We start from the raw sequence: 22,304 nt of genomic DNA on the forward strand, positions 1-22,304 counted from the left end.
CCCAGGACAGATATCCCTCATCTCAAAGAGTGAAATATTCATAAAGTCTCAACAGGGCACCAAACAGGAAACGGATGAAGTCCCAAAATGTAGGGGTTATCTCAGTAAACGTGCTTTGCTGCTAGGTGTTTGAATAATTCTGAATCAACTGAATGGGAGTTACTGTGTTGTATAAGATAGCTTTCTAAACTGTGAAACAGAAAATCTCCCTCGTCAGCCTCCTACACAGTTTTGTTATCTAGGCCAGGCTGCTTGTAGAGAAGCGACCACATCCTGTCAGTTAATTGGCTTCCTTGTGACTATAATAGTCATTGTTCCTGCTTCATCTGAGAAGGATAAACCACGGGCATCATGAAGCGTCTGGGTCACTTTGCCGCTTGGTTCCTCTGCCTTCTAGAGGTCCTGCACACACCAGGTAACTATTTCTGCTCTTTTCTCCTCTGGTCTATTATATTACTATGCAGTCTAGATTAGAGTGGTGCTGGAAAAGCATAGCAGGTCAGGCAGCATCCGAGGAGTAGGAAAATTGACGTTTCGGGCAAAAGCCCTTCATCAGGACTGAACCCATTGATGTGCAAGAGAAGGATTTATATTTTGATTCATAATCTGTTTGATCACCCAGCTGACCAGTGCTGGAATGGGCTGTTGGCTTCGATCTTGGAACATCACCCACTAAGGTTGACTTTTTGGTATTAAGTGTTAAATCAAGGAGGTTTTGGAAAACTTGCACAACATGTAAACTTTCAGCATCCAGTTCTCAGCGTTGCTCTATAATGGGGATGTAAGGATCATGGAATCACAAGGGTGGCAAGAGAAACGAGGGAATGCATGGTGAATGGTAGGACCCCGGGAAGCACCAAGAATCAAAGGGACAGAATCCCCACAGTGTGGAAACAGGCCCTTTGGCCCAATAAGTCCACATCAACCCTCCGGGCCGTTCCCCTACCCTATTATCCTACATTTACCTTTGATCAATGCACCTAACCTATACATCCCTGAACACTATGGGCAATTGAGCATGGCCAATTCACCTAACCCGCACATCTTTGGACTGCGGGAGGAAACCAGAGCACCCGGAGGAAACCCATACAGACACAGGGAGAATGTGCAAACACCACACAGACAGTCGCCCAAGGCTGGAATCGAACCCGCTCCCTGGAGCTGTAAGGCAGCAGTGCTAACCACTGAGCCACCTTGATGTGCCTGTAAGCCATTCCTTATGGTATCAAGGAGGTGGATAAAATGAAAATCCTTTATTAGCCAAGGTGTAGAGTTTAAGAGCAGGAAGATTATGCTGGAATTGTATAAAATGTTGGTTTGGCCACATTTATTACGTGTGGTTCTGGAATCCATGTTATAGGAGCCATGTGACTACACTAGAGAAGGGGCAGAGGTGATTTACTAGGATGTTGCCTGGGCTGGGGAGTTTCAGTTGTGAAGAGAGATTGGAGAGAATGGGGTTGTTTTACTGAAAGCAGAGGAGATTGGGAAGGGCCATGATTGGGATGGATAAAATTATGAAGGGTATAGTTGGCATAAACAGGAAGAAACTTTTCTCATAATAGAGGGATCAATGATCAGGGACATAGATTTAAGGTAAGGGGCAGGAGGTTTAGAGGAGATGTAAGTCAAAACAGTTTCACCCAGAGAGTGGTGGTAATCTGGAACTGTCTGCCTGTAAAGGTAGGAGAGGCAGAAACCCTCATAACGTATCTGAGGGATACCAGCCTATGGACTGAGTGCTAGAAATAGAATTAGAATAGTTAGGCGATTGTTTCTGACCGGCAGGGACGTGATGGGCTGAAGGGCCTGTTTCTGTGCCGTGGATCTCTATGAATGTATGACTTTATGACTCCAGCTATGAGGGCCTTGAGATTAAGAGGAAAGGCTCATTTGGGCCTTTTCTCTTGCAGAGAGGATAGATGGGGAGTGTTGGGAAATTTTGAAAGACTTCAAGAGACTGATTAGGGAATGGCTGCTTCCAATGGTTTGCAAGATGTTAAGAAGATTGAAACTAAACAATCCCAAAAGGAATTGTGAGAAATGGTTTCACACAATGTTAAAAGGATTTAGACGGCTATACATTTGATAACAAAGAATCTAAGAGTATATGAGGAACTTGAGGTTACAGCAGATAGCTTCAGGTGAAGAGTTAGCAACAGACAACAAGACAGCTCACAGAGCCTCCAATGTTACAATAACAATGATTGATTATTTGGCCTCAGTACCCCTGGATTTAGCTTGTTCCTGACATAAGTGATCAAGTGATTCCTGCTCATGAGTCTGAATGGATCGTGAGCTGAAAGTGGGATTCAGGATTGTGAGAGTCTCCAATCTAGTTCCCATTAACATCCGCTGGAAGCAAAAGACTTGCATTTTTGTTGTGTCTATCACAAGTTCAGAATGTCACAGGGTGTTTCAAGTCAATAAAACAACTGGGAAATATAATCATTGTGAAAGCGGAGTCAGCACAGCAGCCAATGTATGAGATAACAAGACGCTGTGACAATGAGATTAGTAACCAGATCATCTGTTTTAGTGTTGTTAGCTGAGAGATAAGCCCTGACCCCAGGAAGAATCCCCTGCTCTACATGCCTGAGCAGGCAGGAACATGCTCATTTAATTGTTGTCACCTCTGGCAGTGTGGCATGCCCCAAGTGCCACACATGTTGAACTGAAAACTCTGGATGGGGCTGGGGTTTGGTGTGGTACTGGGAAGGGGGGACAGCGAGATAGAATGTAGCTAACGTCTCTGAGACCAGGAGACTTGAATTCCACCCTCACCCATCTTTCAAAAAGAATGGCCTCAAATAACATTCATCGCGTGTTTAGGTCTGAAGAATTGTACTTTGTGCCAGACCTGGCCAATGATTGAAGTGGGAAATTTGACCTCATTGTTGCAACAAAGTGTCAGAAGAGGCTGACTGGGCATGCTCACTCAAAGAACAGGTGCATGTAACAAATACCAAGAAAGTGCTGGAGAAACTCAGCAGGTCTGGCAGCATCTGTGGATAGAGAAACAGAGTGAAACTGGTTCAAGTGCAGTCGGAATCCTTTTCGTACAAAGTCATCCTGCACTCAGAATTTTAACTCTGACTCTCTCTCCACGGATGCTGCCAGATCTGCTGAGTTTCTCCAGCATTCTCCATGTTTGTCTCAGATTTCCAGCATTGACTGCATTTTACTGAGATTGGAATAGGAATCTGTGGGTTTCAGAGTGGTACCCTCCACTTTGACAGTCTCTCAGCACTGACAGGCGTCACTGCCATACCCTGGAGTCCTGGGGACACAGTGCTGGCAGTGCCTTCCAGTACCTCACGCAGGTAGGCCTCAGTCTCAGTTTAGCTACATACGCTTTGCAGACTGTATGCTGAAGAGAAAGAGCCAGGGCTGTTCTCTACCCAAGCAGCATCTTGTGCCTGGCTCAGAGACAGGGAGCAAGTGCAAGGAGCCCTGGAGGACTTTGACTCACCAGTGTCCTAGCCAAATGCAGAGCTCCTCCATAACTGGGACTTGGGTGCCTGAGCTTGAAAAGCCAGCATACAGATGGGGTCTTTGATTCGCCATCACATCAAAATCCACAGCGCAAATCTTTTGCTTGAGGTTTTAATCCCTTATTTGGAAATCGAAAACCTGAAATTCGGTTACTTAAAGGGTGAATGTTTAGAGGCATTCTATTTCACAATTTCATTCATAACATTCTGTAAGGCAGAAGGGAAATGATCAAAGGGGCACAGATGGAGTTCTGATACAGAATAGTTCTGATCTAATTGAACAACAGAGCAACCAGAAAGATATGGGCACAAGTATTGTTTCACTGAAAAACATCTCAGAGAGAAAAACAAAAACGTTGCATATTTTTCTATGTATTTGTTCATGGAACGTGGGTGCCACTGGCTTGGCCAGCATTTATTCCCCCATCTCCAGTTACCCTTGGGAACGTTGTTGTGAGCTGCATTCTTGAACCACTGTTGTTTATGTGCTGTCCATAGGCCGACAATGTCATTAGGAGGAATTCCAGGATCTTTATCCAATGACACTGACAAAAACAACAATACATATGGAATTACACCATTTCCCCACTCCACCACACTCTCCCGAAACACAATCCTGTCACTGTTTCTCGAAATCCTATAATTGCCAGTCTTCCACCCCAATTCACTGTGCACTTCCAAGTACTCTGCAATCTCATTCTTAATAACAGATCCCAAAATCTTATGAATGGCTGTAATCAGGTTAAAAAGCCTATAACTTCCTGTCTTCTGCCTCCCTAATATCTTAGTCAAGGAGTGTCACGTTAGCCATTTTTCAGTCCTCTGAGACCCTCCCTGACTCCAAGTGATTTCGGAAAGATCGCCACCAATGCCTCTCCAATCTCTTCAACTAACTCCTTCAGAATTCTGTAGGGATAATCGTGGGAAATACAGACCAGTCTGTCTTAGGTCAGTGGTGGGCAAAGTATTGGAGCGGATTCTGAGAGACAGGACTAATGATTACTTGGAAAACCATAGTTTGATTAGAGATAGTCAACATGGCTTTTCGAGGGCAGGTCATACCTCACAAGCCAAATTGAATTCTTTGAGGATGTGACAAAACACGTTTAAGAAGGTAGAGCAGTGGATGTGGTGTATATGGATTTTAGGAAGGCTTTTGATAAGGTTCCCCATGGTAGGCTCACTCAGAAAGTAAAGAAGCATGGGATACATAGAATTGGCTGGCCCATACAGGACAGAGGGTGGTGGTAGATGTGTACAGTGTGGAGCTAGGTGACCAGTGGTGTTCCGCAGGTATCAATTCTGGGACCTCTGCTCTTCGTGATTTTTATAAATGACTTGGATGAGGAAGTAGAAGGGAGGGTTCGTAAGTTTGCCGATGACACAAAGATTGGTGTATTTGTGGATAGTGTGGAGAGCTGTTGTAGGTTGCAACGGGACATTGACAGGATGAAGAGCTGGGCTGAGAAGTGGCAGATGGAGTTCAACCTGGAAAAGTGTGAAGTGATTCATTATGGAAGGTCGACTTTGAATGCAGAGTACAAGGTTAAAGGCAGGATTGTTGGCAGTGTGGAGGCACAGAGAGATTTTGGGGTCCTTGTCCATAGATCCCTCAAAGTTGCCACCCAGGTTGATAGGCATATCAAGAAGGCATATGGTGTGTTGGCTTTCATTAGCAGGGGGATTGAGTTTAAGAGCCATAAGGTTATGTTGCAGCTCTATAGATTCCTGGTTAGACAATGCTTGGAATATTGTGTTCTGTTCTGGTTGCCTCATCATAGGAAAGATGTGAAAGCATTAAAGAGGGTGCAGAGGAGATTTAGCAGAGTGGTGCGTAGACCAGAGGGCATGTCTTATGAAGAAATGTTGAGGGAGCCAGGACTTTTCTCATTAGAGCAAAGAAGGATGAGAGGTGACTTCGTAAGTGGTGTACAAGATGTTGAAAGGCATAGATGGAGTGGGTAGTCAGAAAATTTTTCCCAGGGCAGAAATATCTACAATGAGGGGCACAATTTTAAGGTGATTGGAGGAAGGTTTAAGAGAGATGTCAGAGATAGGTTCCGTACTCAGAGAGTGATGTGTGTGTGGAATGCACTACCAGCAAATGTAGTAGAGTCAGATACATTAAGGATATTTAAGCAACTCTTGGATAGGCACATGGAAGTTAGTACGATGAAGGGTATGTAGGTTAGTCTGATCTTGAGGGCTGAAAGGCTGTATTGTGTTGTCCTGTTCTATATTCTGTGTTCTATGTTCTAGTCCATCCAGTCTGGGTGATTTATTCACCTACAGACCTTTCAGTTTCCCCAGCACCTTCTCCACGACACTCACCTCTGTCCCCTAACTCGCTTGAAGGTCTAGTATGCTGCTGGTGTCTTCCACTGAGAAAATTGATGGAAAGTACCAATTCAGTTCCTCCGTCATTTCTTTCCTCCCCATTATTACTTCTCCAGCCTCATTTTCCAGTGGTCCAATGTCCACTTATGTCTCTCTCTTCCCTTTTAGATATCTGAGAAAAATACTTGCAATCTTCTTTTATAATTCTAGTTAGCTTACTCTTATATTTCATCTTCTCCCCCTTCATAGCTTCTTTAGTTATCCTCTGCTAGCTTTCAAAGACTTCCCAATCTGCTGGCTTCCCATTAATTTTCACCAAATTGTATACTTTTTCCTTTGCTTTTATGCTGTTCATCACCTCCCTTGTCAGCCATGGTTGCCTTTAATATGTCTCATCTTCCTTGGGATGAATTTCTGCTGTACCTCCCAAATTACTCCACAAAATTCCTGCCATTGCTGCTCCACCATCTTCCCTACAAGGCTCCCTTTCCAATCGACTTGAGCTAGCTCCTCCCTCATGCCTTTGTAGTTACCTTTAGTCAATTGTCGTACTATTACATTCTATTGCAGCTCTCGTCCTCAAATTGCAAGATGAATTCTAACTTATTATGGCCACTGACCCCTCGGTGTTCCTGCACTTCAAATTCCCTAATCCAGTTTTCCTCATTACACATCACCAAATCCAGAATTGCCTGTTCCCCTCAAGAGTTCTATCACAAGCTGCTCTGAGAAAGAAAACATCCTTGCGGACGTTCCATAGACAACTTTTCTTGGGATCGGCGACCAACCCAGTCCACCTGTCGATTGAAATATTCAAGCTGTAGGTTGTGACTGCCTGGAACACAGCATCAATGTAACTCTCCCACCCCCACATCCGCCACAGCTTCTGAAGTTCTGATCCCAGCTCATTAACTCTGAGCTGAGGATCCTTGAGCTACAGCCACTGATTGCAGGTATGGCTCCTATGTCATGCAAGAACAACACATCGCCTTTTCTCACATAGTTAATTAGCTTTTTCACGTATTGTTCAGAAAATCTCATTTTCAGATAGTCCCCAATTCATCATACGCCGTTCTGAACCTAGTATTATTATTTAAGGCTAGTCCCTAATGTAAGTCCTTCATTAGCCAATCGGTTGACAGTTTCTCTGTGATGTCACTTAAAATAATTTAAAACAACATGAACACCAGAATGATCAAAATCCCTGGGTTGAGGTAGCGCTGCCTTTCCCTCACTCAAGTGAATCTGGACACATTTTCCGTTGCATAGGCCACACAATCCTTGGGTTTAAATGGTACTCCTTACCCCTGGCACTGCCCTTCCCCCACTCGTTTGTGACTCATGAATCCCGTTTAGAACATACTTTGTTTCCTAGATTGATATGCATGTGGCTTTGTTTAAATGTCAACAATGGCACACAACGCAGGCACCAAAAATAGATCATCATCCAGATTAACAGTATGCTGGCGGTAGGTCCATGCTCTGTCGTCACGCAGAGCTGTCGATCTGTCTCTCAGTGGAACAAGCTGCAGTCCACTGACAAAGAATATAGGCTCATCTATGTCATTCACTCCCACACCTTGCACACACAAAGGTTGGCCTCTTGATTCAGCAGAGGACCTCTCCCTCTACAGTTGCTATAAATAATGGACCAACCCCAACATCATTTCTGTTGATTGTTTCTGCTCAACCTGCAGCCAGACAGGATGCTCGAAGGAAAGCCCAGTAAAACTTGTGAATGGTCTGACTTGTTTTGTATACCTCAGAACAGCGCTCCAGTCTGACCAGTACACTCATTTGCGGGTGTTCTTGCTTTATTTACTGGTTTTTCCCTCTGGGCTGTGACTGGAGTAATGGAGAATAATGAGGGCCAGTGGCCTGAATTTAGTGCCTGAGTTGATGGGGGGGCAGTGGATTGTTGGAAATCAGGGGCCAGTAAGTTACAACTTGCTTCTTGCAATATAAGACTGGGGCAAATTTTCATCCTCCTCCCACAATTCACAGTGCAGAAACAGGCCGTTCAGCCCAACTGATCTGTCCCAGTGTTTATACTCCAGATGCACCACGTCCCACTTGAATTCAGTCTTATCCCCCCGCCCCTGTATCTGTCTCTATACGACTATACCAAGCATGCAGCAAGTGTCCCAACTTCTCCCTCTGCTATCCCTTATACACACCAGTAGTGTCAGTCCCCACTCTACCTGCTCCTGGTCATGGCTCCTGCCATGTTTAGTTCTGTCATAGGGCCATATCTGTTCTGTCAGTATGAAATGACAGCCCTGCGGATTACAAAATCTAATTCTGTGCCTGGACAATCATGATGGTTCTAACCTGACCACAGCTAAACAAGCTGCCTGGCTTTATGGTTTGTCCTCTCCTCATACTTTATCTTGTGGTTCAAACTCTGTGGCTTTGTTGTGTGTGGCTAACTAGCAGTCATTACCTGTAGAAAACCACGCAGAAGTCTCGACTGACCGGCATATGTTACGAAACAGCCCTTTCAGAACTGGCTGTCTAGTTCTATTTATCCACTTTCCCCTTTCAGCATAAATTAGTCAAATCTAACCAACAGTCTCTCCCTAATCTGTTGCTTTCCTTGTCTCTTTTTATCAGACTTGATACTCGGCACTCGCTCCTTCCTCTCAGATCTCTGAATTCCCCATCCTCCCTGGATTGATAACAAGGGCCATCAAATCCCTCTCCTCAAACACATTTTTTCTAAGGACTTCAACTCAGGCAAACCCTCACCTTCTCCTGATCCCATTCGTTCACGTGAAGAACGCTGTGTCTGACGAAAGGCCCTTACTCATTGTCTGCTAATGCTTCACCTGAGCCAATTTTCTTGGCAGTTATTTTAAAATATTCTTAGTTTACCATTTCCCTCTACACCCTGGGTGTGGGTAAAGAACAGATCCGGAATCTACCTCAGGCAGTTGTTATTTTGAACTGCATGCCTCCAACTTGTTAAATGAGCTAACCACTACAAAACAGTAACTTGAAATAAAAACCTGACAGGGAGAAAGTGAGGACTGCAGATACTGGGGATGAGAGCTGCAATCTTCTTCCTGACTTCTCCGCTCCCACCCCCTCTCTGGCCTATCACCCTCACCTTAACCTCCTTCCACCTATTGCAATCCCAATGCCCCCTCCCCACCCCCCACCCCCCCAAGTCCCTCCTCCCTACCTTTCATCTTAGCCTGCTTGGCAAACCCTCCTCATTCCTGAAGAAGGGCTTATGCCCGAAACGTCAATTCTCCTGCTCCTTGGATGCTGCCTGACCTGCTGCGCTTTTCCAGCAACACATTTTTCAGATAAAAACCTGACAGTCCATTCATCACTTGCCAACAATTTATATCATCACATAGAATCCCTACAGTGTGGAAACGGGCCCTACAAATCCACACTAAGTCTCTGAAGGGTAACCCACCCCACTACTCTACATTGACTAATGCACCTAACCTATACATCCCTGAACACTATGGGCAATTTAGCATGGTCAATCTGCCTAACCTGCACATTCTTTGAACTGTAGGAGGAGACCAGAGCACCCAGAGGAAACCCACGCAGACACAGGGAGAATGTGCAAACTCCACACAGTCACGTAAGGCTGGAACAGAACCTGGGCCCCTGGCACTTTGAAGCAGCAGTGCTAACTACTCAGCCACTGTGCCACCCACATCAAATGCATGTTGATCACTTGTACTGAATGTGGCTCCTCCTCTGTTCTTTTGCTATAATTTGAAGTCCATTGCTACTTCGGGGGTTGTCGTACAGTTTTGATCCTCTATCCAATTATTTTATGACCCTAACAAAATCATCAGATTATGTTACAATCTGGTTAGGAGCCAGGAACCTTTATTTTTAAAGTAAAATGAAGGTATGATCCAGGGGACTTACAAAGAGGAAAAAGCCGCAAGTTTTACAGATCTCAGAAGTCAAGATTTTACTACACAATTTAGGACAGTAATACAACGTACAACACATATCTTAGATTAGATCACTTACAGTGTGAAAACAGGCCCTTCGGCTCAACAAGTCCAAACTGACCCTCCGAAGAGCAACCCACCCATACACCTACATTTAGCCATTCATCCATCACTACGGGCAATTTAGCATGGCCAATTCACCTAGCCTGTGGGAGGAAACTGAAGCACCCGGAGGAAACCCACGCAGACACAGGGAGAATGTGCAAACTCCACACAGACTGTTGCCTGAGGCGGGAATTGAACCCAGGTCTTTGGCGGTGTGAGGCAGCAGTGGTACCCACTGTGCCACCATGCCGCCCATATGTGACTTATTTCTCGCACCAGAATTGACATGGTAACCATAGGTAATTGACTATGATTGAACAACCCATCGTTCACATCAAATAACAAATGTTAGATTCATAGAGTCATAGAGATGTACAGCATGGAAACACACCCTTTGGTCCAACCTGTCCATGCTGACCAGATATCCCAACCCAATCCAGTCCCACCTGCCAGCACCCGGCCCATATCCCTCCAAACTCTTCCTATTCACATACCCATCCAAATGCCTGTTAAATATTGCAATTGTACCAGCCTCCACCGCTTCCTCTGGCAGCTCATTCCATACACGTACCACCCTCTGCGTGAAAAGGTTGCCCCTTAGGTCTCTTTAATATCTTTCCCCTCTCACCCTAAACCTGGGCTCCCTGACCCCAGGGAAAAGACTTTGTCTATTTACCCTATCTAATCCCCTCATAATTTTGTAAACCTCTATAAGGTCACCCCTCAGCCTCCAACGCTCCAGGGAAAACAGCCCCAACCTGTTCAGCCTCTCCCTATAGCTCAAACCCTCCAACCCTGGCAACATCCTTGTAAATCTTTTCTGAACCCTTTTAAGTTTCAAAAACATCTTTCCGATAGGAAGGAGACCGGAATTGCACACAATATTCCAACAGTGGCCTTATCGAGTCAAATCCCATGGCTTTCTCAGTAACTCCCTCCGGATGTTAATGATATAATGGGTCACCAAATCTTCTTAATATTTAAGAAGGATTATAGTTCTATACTTTGCCAAACATTCTCTCAGGAGACAGGCCAGCATGGACTGCCTCAGTAACTGCTCCTGTTATGGTTGATCACATACTGGCCAGTCCTGGGTTCACACTCCCGAGGCTCTGAAACAATTCTCCAGTGTGTATTTGCCAGCACAACTCCAACTTTTCACTGACAGCTAACTTCACCAATCTAAACCTGTCTCTGGGTATTTCCCGAGCTCTGCCCTTGCTCAATGTATGATCCCGTCTCATCCTCACAGCTGCACTGACGTATTAATGCTTGTAGGCTTCTTCTGAGCTCCCCATGGCTTCCCCCAATATGTCGTCCCATTTCAGATCCCAGGAGTCCAACTCTTGGCTACCTTTTTGTTCCTAGTCCCTGTGTTTGTTCAAGTAGCACAGAACCACCCAAATGTCTAGACTTTTTCTCCGTTAAACAGTTATAATTCATTCATCCTAACATGGGGCCTGCCCCTATCTCCGTCTCTTTTTACAACTGTCTGTGACCTCAGAATGGATTCTCAGTGGCCCTTGTATGGTCCTAAGTGACCTATTGAAATCCTTACAATAAGACCCATCAGTTCTGCAGGGCAGTATTGAACACTGCCTACCCTCTACTCCAGAACTGAAGTTGCCCCGCATGTTACATTTCACAGAGATTCCTTGGTCCACCTGCATATGCAGAACACAAATTTTATCACACCATCTTGTTTTTAATTATCCTGCTAAAAACTACAGATTTGCTAAATCATTAGAATTAACCATCACAAATAAAAATTGTCTATAATGATGTTTTACTTCCTTTGATGGGCCATATTGGGTTGATGATAAGTGATTGAAGTCTCGATTGACAACTTCCTCCACCTCTCTCACACACTTTGCAGGCCCTCCTCCCCCAACCCTTCCACCCTCCTTCACTCACAGCAGCCCTATTCCCATCTCCCTCCACCCTCACCCACTCAGCAGTTCTTCTTCCCACTCCTTCCAGCTCATGTGTCTTTTGGAGATGGCTCCACCTGTTGTCCTCAACCAACAACCAGTGACCAGAAACTTTCCTTCGATGACAACTTCCACTTCCATCTGGAAGGGCAGATACATGGAACACCATCACCTACATGTTCCTGTCCGAGCCACTCACCATCCTCATTTGGAAAATATTGTCGTTCCTTCAGTGTCACAGGGTCAGAATACTGGAACTCCCTCCTTAAGGCAATTGTGGGTCTTCCTACAACACAGACTGCAGTACTTCAAGAAGGCAGCTCACCACCACCTTCTCAAGAGCAACTAGGGATAGGAAGTAATTGCTTGCTCAGCCAACAACACATATGGCCCATGAAAGAATAAAGGAGACTTCTTACATTTTGACAGTTGAAGCCACAGGTTAAATGATAGTGTTTGACCCACTGTTCAGTAGTTATTTGTTTCTGCTTAAGATTAAGTTCTTTTCCTTTGTCTTTCCCCCTCTCTGCCTCAGCTCTCGCGCTTCAAGTCCTTCAGCCTAGACGAATCCTGGCAGACAGCCACAATGTCACTCTCGAGTGTGCGTACGATACCACTGGAGATGGACCTTTTGAGCAGTTTGGCATCATCATTTATAAAGGAGAACCCACGAATGACACTGAGGTCTGTGCTATGTTCTTCAATAACAGTGCCAATCATTTCAAGACGGCAACTGCTCCAAACTGTCAGGCACAAATCCAGAACGGCAGTGTCTCAGTAACGCTCAGTGGGCTGAACACATCCCACAGTGACTTGTACATTTGCCACATGGCGAAAATACATCCGCCTCCCTACATCGAGGGCAAAGGAGATGGGACTTGTATTTTCATCGCTCCAGAGATGCCTGGTGAGTGCAGACATCTGAAATATAAACAAAATAACTCTCCACGTACTTTGGGTAGCAACTCTGGATTGAGAAAGACACACAATTAGCATTTAAGTCTCACAGTCTTTTATGCAGGAGAGGCGTTTACAGAGAATAGGTTTTTAGAAGGAAGATCTAAAGCAACAGACAGGAATGAATAGTGAGATTCTAAAGGATACTCAGGCTTGTTTCCTGCATCAATAGAACCAACAAGGAGGAATCTCAATTTTTACTTTCTTCATCCATTGGATATGGGCATCTGTTGCCCATATCTAACTGCCCCTGAACTGAGTGTCTCACTCAGGGGTTGGTCAGACCGGCAGATTTCCTTCCCTGAAGGATGTTAGTGAACCATTCACTTTTCCACTTGACAATTGTTTCATGTTGTCACCGTTGAGACTAGCTTTTTAATTCCAGTTATTATTAATTAAATTTAAATTCTTCCTGTTGTCCTGATAAGATTTGAATGTGCATCCCTAAAACATGACCCTTGCATCATAAGACCATAAGAAACAGGAACAGCAGTAGGCCATTCAGCCCCTCAAACTTGCTCCACCATTCAATAACATGATGGCTGATCTGACGTTCCTCACATCCATTTTCCTGCCTTTTCCCCATAACCCTTGATTTCCCTACGGTTTGAAAATCTATCTATCTCAGCCTTAAATATAACCAAGGAGCCTGCTCTCTCTGTGGCAAGGAGTTCCACAGATTCTCAACTCTCTGAGAGAAGAAATTCCTCCTCATCTCAGTCTTTAATTGGGCCCACCCCTTTATTCTGAGACTATGACTTCTGGTTCTAGACTCTCTCATGAGGGGGAACAGCCTCTCAGCAATTACCCTGGCAAACCCTTAAGAATGCTACATGTTTCAATGAGACCAAATATATATTTTCTAAATTCCAATGAGTAGAGTCCCAACCTGCTCAACCTTTGCTCATTAGACCATCCCTCCATACCAGGGATCATCCCAGTGAACCTTCTCTGAACTGCCTCCAGTGAAACAACATCATTCCGTTACATTATATTTAGTAAAATGAGTGGCTCTATTGGAGTAGGTACATTTATTTTCTAGCAATCATGAGGTCAGACTGCCCAGGAGTGCTGAGGGCAGTTTGGGCATCAGACCTTAGGGTGAATAATGATGGACTTGGAGGAAGTACAGTACAGATTTAACTGAATGATGTCTGAATTCCAAGGGATAAGGTTGAATGAGAGACTAAACAAGCCAGGTTGCATTCTCTGGAAGTTACTAAGTGGAAATGTAAAAGACACTGAGGTGGACAGACAGAGAGAATCCATTTAGATTGAGGAATGTAGGGCTCATGACCATCATCTAAAAATTCGACTTTTCAGGAATGAAGTTAGAAATTTGGAACTCTACATCAAATAGTAATTGATGCTGGAAATTTGGTTAATTTTCTCAGTAAAATTGAGAGTTCTCTGATAGGTAAAGGTACATAAAGATTTAGGCTCCAATCAACTGTGATCCTATTGAAAGGGAGAACTGGTTCCAGGGTCTAAATGGTCTCCTCATCCCTATTCCTACATTATGGGGTGGATTAAATGACCAGAGTGCTTTACTGTCACTTTATAGAGTGCAATAAAAAGGAGGCAGTGATAATAGACACCAGTCATGGAAAGGGAGAATTAAGCACAAACTGCTTCTGAAATGCTTTCCATTTGAAAGAATTGTCAATGCCGCCAGTGACAGAAAGGAAGAGAGAGTCAGAAATGGAGATTCAAAACTGTGAAAATACAGTGGAGGCAACAGGGGCAGAGAGGAAGACTCAATTAGTTCTTAGGATGTTAGCGTGACTTACTAGCAACACTGAGAGCAGTTGTCTCAGTGGCTGGTGAGCTCTCTGTTGACTTGCTGCAGACCTTGGAGTGTAGGATCACCCATAGCATTGACAAGGCTTTTGACCCAGCGACAGTGAAGGATGACAAACATAGTTCCAAGTCAGGATAGTGAGTAGTATGGAAAGAGAAAAAGACAGAGCCTATGAATGGAAATGACAACACACATGGACTGAATCAGAGAGGGTAAAATATGGAAAAAAAGTAAGAAGAGAGAGAGAGAGGGACAGTGAGAGAGAAGACAAGAGAGATGACACAAGGTGAGAGACAGAGGAAAAACCAAACTATTCCTGCACAGTCTGCATCTGTAAGAATTAGGGTGCTGGTGATTTAATGTTTAAAGATGCTCTCTGCCTCACTGACCAGTTCTGCTGTCAAGACAGAAAACTGTGATAACATTGTTCTGTGTGTTTCAGAGGCAAAGCCATGTCCAGAATTCACTCAGTCCTTTATGATTGTATTGGTCATCGCTGCACTCTTCATGTTCTCCAGTATCTTCATTTCCTGCATACACTGGGTAAGTATCACAAAGGTATGGAAATGGAAAAGCTAAAATTGACTTCATTGAATGTTAACTATAGTTTGCCAATGGCTTACTGGGTGTCAATACAATCTATCAATACCAAGTGTCTCATAGGAGAGTTTAAACAAGGCCAGAGGACAGATTGCTGGCTACAGGATTGTGAGATCATGCTTACAGACCAAGGTATTGGTTAATGAGTGTACAGGACAAATAAGCCTAGGTTATCAAGTAACAAGTGCAGGTTACCAAAGATTGAAAACAAATTGTCAAATACTAATTACTGAGCGCAGGTGACTGAACACAGTGTACACATTATGAAAGAGTCAGGTCAAGTTATTGTGTACACACTAACCCCAAGTCTACCTAATCACTCCCTCCCTCAGGCCTACCTTCCCACTTCCTCCCTCAGTCCAATCTCCTCACCTCCTGCCCTCCAACTGGAAACAACCTCTTCTAACCCTACTGAGCTCCTTAACCTATCCCTCACTCTATCTTCCACCTACCCACATCAAAAGGAGTGAGACAGACACAGGGAGAGACAGACTAACAGACAGGTAGACAAAGAATTGGATAAAGGTAGATAACAAAAGAGGAGGAAAGAAAGATTGATAGGGACAGAGAGAGAGAGAGAGAGGCAGATAGGTAGAGGGACAGACAGAGATGGAGAGAAAGAGACCAAGAGCCAGAGAGAAAGAAAGACTCAGAGTGATACTTCAAAATCTCCAAGTAACTCAGACCTATTCCTTGCAACACCTGGTGTTGAGGAAGTCAGTAAATTATAGAGACCACGAAGAACTACTACCCCAAGACAAAAGGAGCTGCCCCCTCCATCAACCCTAGCCCAACACCAAACACGGCCATTGAGTCAATTCACAGGGAATTCCCTAACAAGCACCATGTGCAGTCACCTCAAACAAAGCACACAGCAGTGGAAACCCATTCAGCTGGAGCTGAAAGTAACACCTGGTCAAGAGGTCAATGGCCAGCTCCCCCTTCACAATCTCACCTTTCACACTCACATGCACCCCTACTTTTCTCCTGCCCTCTTCCTCTCTTCCTCCCCCTTGCCGTTCCTTGTGCTCTGCTCCTCCTGTCTGTCTCTCCGTTGTGTTTTGTCATGTTAATGTGTTTCTCTGCTCTGTGTTCAATTTCCCCCTCCACAGCCTCTTGGTACCACCGCTTGTATTCTCAGGATGAAGGAGGCAGTTGACATGAAATGTGAACTGATTCACAATTATGACGAGCCTGCTACTGCTACATGGACTGGCCAGCGCTGGGAGACAGGCCCAAGGCAAGGCAAGTACATCCAAGCTGGACTCTACCACTCTCTCAAGCCTCTGTGCCATCTCCCCTGCATCCCTCTTCAAAATATATTTTCAAGATGCCGTTGGCAAGTTCGGCAAATTCCTACTCACCCTTCTGAAGGGTGGGCTTATGTTCCTTGACCAACTGGTAACAGAGTGACTCACTGGACGGGCTTTACAAAGTAGTTACAAATCAACGATATTAGTGTAGGACTGGAGACCAACTATTAATGGTAGGTTACCTTCCTCCAATGACAGTCATGAGGCAATCAGCTTTTAATGACAATCTGTCTGCATCATGGTCGCTCACACTAGTTTTAATTTCCAGAACCTTTACTTGCTGAATTTAACTTCCCAATTAGCCACAGAGGGGAAGGCATGTCCACCTTGCCTATTCAGTAATATGACCCACCATACCACCATGCCCTTTATACTCCTTTGTCAAGCTTGTTGCTTTCTCTGCAGCATTGTTTCTGCTATAGCTTACGCCTTGTGTCCACACTTTTCTTTGTCAGTCACCCCTCCCCCAGCACACTGACACTATCCCAGAATGGATGACTCCAATCACCTCCCCTCGGCTCATGTCAACAAGAGATGTTCAGGACAGCTGATTTTTTTTTTGGACTCGCACTACACCATGAGAAGGATTTCTAACTCACCTTTCGAACTGATTTTCTCCTGTCCACCGTCCATGATTGAACACCCTCCAACCCATTTACAGCTAGTTCACAAATCCCTTTCCCCTTACACAGGTTCCTCCTTCCAGTTTGGAGGCACACTGATTCTGTTCAATGATGGAAGAGAACTTGGTTCATTACCAGTTGACTGATGGGTTTCCAGAATTCCCCTGAGTTGGGAAGACTTGGTGTGATCTAATTAGTGTTTAAGAGACGAGCAGGATATGGACTGGCAAATACAGAGGAGCTGCTTCTTCTGTTGGAGAAGGTACAGAAAGGAAAGTCAGCTTGGAACAAGAATTGGGTCAATTGTGAGGGGTATCAGAATCCCCTTTTCTAATAGGCAGCATGGTGGCTCAGTGGTTAACACTGCTGCCTCTCAGCACTAAGGACCCAGGTTTGATTCCACCCTCGAGCAACTGTTTGTGTGGAGTTTGCACATTCTTCCCATGTCAATGTGAGTTTGCTCTGGTTTCCTCCCACAGTCCAAAGGTGGTTTGGCCATGCTAAATTGCCCATAGTGCCCAAGGATGTGCAAGCTAGCGGTGTTAGCCTTGGAAAATGCAGGGTTATAGAGAGAAGACATACAGGTGTGTCTGGGTGGGATGCTCTTCAGAGGGTTGGTATGGGCTGAACAGTCTGCTTCCACACTGTTGGGACTGTAATGAAGGATGATGGGTCTCTGGAGCTGGGCCATTTGGGCAGTCAAGAATGAGATTGACCAATTTTGTTGGTTAAAGGATATCAATAAACAAAGGGCAAAAGGAGGAGAATAAAACAGAGGTGCACATCGGCTGTGACCTAACATAATAGTGAAGCAGCCCATGGGGCAGAATGGCCACATCCTATTCTAACTCCCTTCATGTTTGGATGAATGGTATCATTCCCTTCTAGAACCAGCAGCAAGACAACAGTGGCTTATTACCATATCAGTTGAATTTTGATATAAATTTTCAATTGACAGTCCTTAACCCAAGATGTCAGGAAGTAGTGTGAGTCTGCTATTGGGGCTGAAGGATGACCCTGAGTAATATTGCCATGCGTCAATCTGAGCCGCTTGGATTTACAAAGTCTTTCTCTGTCTGTTCCTTTAGAAGTTGCTAAAGAACCGAGAAGAACAGAACAATGAATACGTCAACATGGAACCTCCTGAACACAGCTCTGGAAGAAGACGAGGGAACCACATGGGCTACCGCATGTAACACAATGTCATGTATCAAACTCACCGAGCGGTGCAACTGAGGCCTCTCCTGGAGAGATCTGGGCAAATCCTGGAAGATTCCTGAAGGAGCTTCACCCTCTTCATCTTTTCCACGTCCCTCAATGAGCTGGCGTAAATGCCACTGACTTGGGTGTTATTTGAATTCTCTCCAATGTTTGTCGAAGGCAGCAGGCTTGTGCAGTTCAGAAACACAGGCACTGCAAGCTAATATTTAACCTCTGTCACACACAGGAAATTGGAGCTGGGCCAATCCTCCCAGAGGCCCAGGCTTCATTGCAGTTGAGTCAAGCCCTTCCACATCCAACAATACTCCACATTATATTCCCTTCATTGAAAAATTTCAAAAATAACATGGGAGTGGGAACCCAGTCAAGTAAGGCTGACTTGCCCAATTTCATTAACATGTTTCTTAATGTTCCTTTCTTAATCCCCCTTCCCCATAACCCCTGGCTACCTTCCCAATTACACCATATGCGACTCCAAGGGTTGAGAACATCCCTTGATATCCACTCCCTCATTTCCTTTCTCCCTCTTTGTCTCTCTTTCTCTGACTACACACTCTTTTTCCAACCCTCTCTCTACCTCCTCCTCACTTTCTTCCCTTCCCTTTCTTTTCCTTCAGTCCCTTTCATTTTTGTCCCTCAGTCTCCTGATTGGGAGGCCACGCAGTGACAGAACAGACAGATACAGTCAGACATTGTGAGACATAGTCATCAACATGAGAAGACACATTCAGCACCAGAATGAAGTTTACTTGAGTTGGTATTCAAGCAATATTAATGTAGCTGATCATACCATTGCTATCAATATTTGTGTCTTTGTATATTGTGTCGTTTTGTGTGTCTGTGTCCTCATATGTAACTGCAATTGTGCTATGTCCGTGTGTGTGTGTGTGTGTCTATCTCTGTGTATGTGTTTCTCTCTTTCTCTCTCTATGTTCACTTTCTCAGTTCCTTTTTCCTGTGAACTCACAGGAATGTCAACGCAAGTGTTATATGGATGTGCCTTCGTGTTCACCTGTAAAAAGCCTTATCAGTCCCAAAACTATTTCAAGATTCCTTCTAAATTGTAAAAAGTGTAAAAGTTATCATCATCCTATGAGACAGGAACGATGAAGTAGTATTTTAATATGCTTATGTAAACAATCTACTATTTATGTCAGGTTATTACTGGGTTTGTATCAGCATTTCCACTATCTCAAATTTTGTGTTACCCAAATATTGCTGTACAAAGTGGTACACCAACCAGGTCCTGGCTCTTTAATATGTCACATATGAGCATACAGACCAGCTGATCCACCAGCCTCCTCATACTAACAGGCTGTACAGAGGGAAGGTGCTCACACAGAGGTGGTCCTTGATAGGAGGTTCTGAAAGGCCACGTCAGCACAGCCTCACACTGGACACAGACTGGAGCAGAGCAGGTACAGAACCAAGCACCAGCTCCAATGATACCTGGATCTTGAATGATTGTTCAGAGACACACGAACTCAAGCTCACAAGATTGTTGCCAGCCGATACTACAGATTGCTTGCTCTTTTCTTCAGTAGGTGGACTTAGTATGATGTCAACAATGAACATGCTTGTGTGATAATTGCTACTTGTAGACATCTGTTCCTCAATAAATTGTCACATTGAACTCATTCTGCCCATATTGTGAATTCATGTTAATCAACCGTTAAGTGATAAATGGACCCTTGTCATCACCAAGACTTCTATACTTTTTCAGACTGTGCATATCACCATTTAGGGGGAGACGCTGGTCTTGTGGTATTACTGCTGGACTATTAGTTTAGAGACAGAGTAATGTTCTGGGGACCTGGATTCGAATTCCACCACAGCAGATGGTGAAATTTGAACTCAGTAGCAATCTGAAAACAAAATTCTAATGCTGAATTCGTTGCTAATTGGGAAAAATCCATCTGGTTCTGCAACGAAGGAAATCTGCCATCCTTACCTTTCTCTGGGATGGCATAGGGGATTTCAGTTGCAGTCTGAGGCTGGTTAACCCTCCTCCTCAGTACTTTCCCAGAGGTCTCACTGCACCTTTCTTCACTCAGATACTTTACACTTAACAGCAGTGGTGAGAACTGAGCCACGCTCAAGGATCCCAAGGGCAAGAGTGTCATTTGCCTGGTGCTGCTGAAGAGAAGCACTACAGGGAGGTAGTGGCTGCTGCTGGTGTGACACCCACCTCAGGCCTTGAATTGCCTCTGCATCTGGGCATCCTGCTCCATGAATCACTGAAGGCTGGTTAACAATGGCAGCAAGTAACCAGGAGAATAGTAGAATGTTTTCGTTTGTCACAAGGGGAACTGAATACAAAAGTAGGATTATTCTGCTTCAGTTACATTTCAGGGCATGCTGAGACCACATCTGCAGTGCTGTGCACTGCATTATTCATCTAAGGAAAGATGTAAATGTGTTGCAGATAGTTCACATAGGCTTTACTAGACTAATGTTGGAAAACGTGGTGCTGGAAAAACTCAGCAGGCCAGGCAGCATCCGAGGAGCAGGAGAATCGACATTTCAGGCATAAGCCCTTCTTCTGCCCGAAACGTCGATTCTCCTGCTCCTCGGATGCTGCCTGGCCTGCTGAGTTTTTCCAGCACCACGTTTTTCAACTCTGGCCTCCAGCATCTGCAGTCCTCACTTTTTCCTTTTACTAGACTAATACCTGGAATGGTCAGGTTGTTTTATGAAGGAGGATTGGACAGGCTATGTTATAACCACTGAAGGTTAGAAGGTCTGACTTGATTGCAACATAAAAGATCCCTGACAGGACTCGACAGAGTAAACATGGAGAGGATGTTTTCTCTTGGGGCAGACTAGAACGAGGGGTCACTGTTTAAAATTCAGGGATCATCCATTTAAAACAGAAATGAGGCCTTTTTTTCTCTCAGACAGTCGTGATTCATACAATCATACAGCTGGGTAACAGACCCTCTGGTCCGACTTGTCAGTGCTGACCAGACATCCCAATCTGACCAATTCCAGTTGCCAGCATTTGGCCCATATCCCTTTAAACCTTTCCTATTCACATTTAATTTGGGAGGCACAGCGGGAATTCACCCCAAGGAAGAAGAAACATATTAAGGGGAGGATGACAAGGCAGCCATTGCTGTCAGGAGACGTCAGGGACAATAAGTCTGCAAGGCTCAACGTTTTACCAAATCTCCTCAGAGTGCACTTCTTTGTTCAGATATTTATGCACTCAAATCCCTTTAATTCTCTGCCTTACACAACGTGGCTCCCGGAAGGGTGTAACTGGGTTGAGTATTTGCATTTATTCAAATTAAAGATCATTTCAAATCATGTAATACCAGCCACAAGGCTAATCTCACAAAACAGCAGGAAGTTTCTAAAGGTCAGTGGTCCCAAGGTTAATTTATTAGCTTTGATAGTGGATTGGCTAATCAACTGAAAGCAGAGAGTTGGGATGAATCGGTCTTTGGCTGCACATAAATGCAAATATGAGAGGTGGCAAATGTTTTTTTCTCTCATTGGCAAGATGTAAATAGTGGGTCTTCAGGCCCCAGGTACTTAACCATCTAGACAAGTGGTTTAGATTCAGGGGTAGAAGGTACTATAGTCATACTTGCAGATGACTCTAAAATAGATGGGAAAGTAAGTTGAAATGAAGAAATAAGAAATTTACAAGTGGATATGAATACGTTAGAAGAATGGTCAAAATTTAGCAGATAAAGTGCAAAGCAAGAAAGCGTGAGGTCATCCATTTTGGTCATCGGGACGGAAGGGTCTTTTTTTTCGAAATGGAGAGAAACTTCAAAATGCTTCAGTGCAGTGGGATCTGGGTGACCTCTGTATGAATCACAGAAAGCTAGAATGCAAGTACAGAGTGTAATTGAACAAAGAATAATAATAAAGAAAACAAAAGGGATTCTGCCATTTATTGCTCAAGGAATAAAATGCAAAAGTATTGCTGCAAATGTGCAAAACATTAGTGAGATCGCACCTGGAGTACTGCATATAAATTTCCTT

The 22,304-nt window shown here is 44.4% G+C and overlaps 1 protein-coding gene across 2 annotated transcripts; it reads left to right on the top strand.

Annotated features, from left to right (window-relative positions):
- Positions 1–327: 327 nt before the first annotated feature.
- On the top strand, positions 328–19,945 carry LOC132817599 (cytotoxic T-lymphocyte protein 4-like). 2 transcript variants are annotated; one of them, XM_060828103.1, is made up of 5 exons: positions 328–415; positions 12,329–12,700; positions 14,994–15,094; positions 16,264–16,396; positions 18,176–19,945. In XM_060828103.1, the coding sequence occupies exons 1-5, from the start codon at positions 352–354 to the stop codon at positions 18,208–18,210; spliced, it is 705 nt and encodes a 234-aa protein (XP_060684086.1). In that variant the 5' UTR covers positions 328–351; the 3' UTR covers positions 18,211–19,945. The 2 variants fall into 2 exon arrangements, with proteins under 2 accessions (XP_060684086.1, XP_060684087.1); XM_060828104.1 differs by lacking the exon at positions 16,264–16,396.
- The last annotated feature ends 2,359 nt before the right edge of the window (positions 19,946–22,304 follow it).

The sequence above is a fragment of the Hemiscyllium ocellatum genome, chromosome 7, assembly GCF_020745735.1.
Source record: "Hemiscyllium ocellatum isolate sHemOce1 chromosome 7, sHemOce1.pat.X.cur, whole genome shotgun sequence".
Classification (NCBI taxonomy): Eukaryota; Metazoa; Chordata; class Chondrichthyes; order Orectolobiformes; family Hemiscylliidae; genus Hemiscyllium; species Hemiscyllium ocellatum.

Excerpts from the sequence above, each read along its gene's own strand:
- LOC132817599 (XM_060828103.1), top strand. The coding sequence starts at position 352 with ATGAAGCGTCTGGGTCACTTTGCCGCTTGGTTCCTCTGCCTTCTAGAG. Across the intron at positions 416-12,328 it reads AGAGGTCCTGCACACACCAG|CTCTCGCGCTTCAAGTCCTT; the intron begins GTAACTATTTCT and ends TCTCTGCCTCAG. Across the intron at positions 16,397-18,175 it reads GGAGACAGGCCCAAGGCAAG|AAGTTGCTAAAGAACCGAGA; the intron begins GCAAGTACATCC and ends CTGTTCCTTTAG.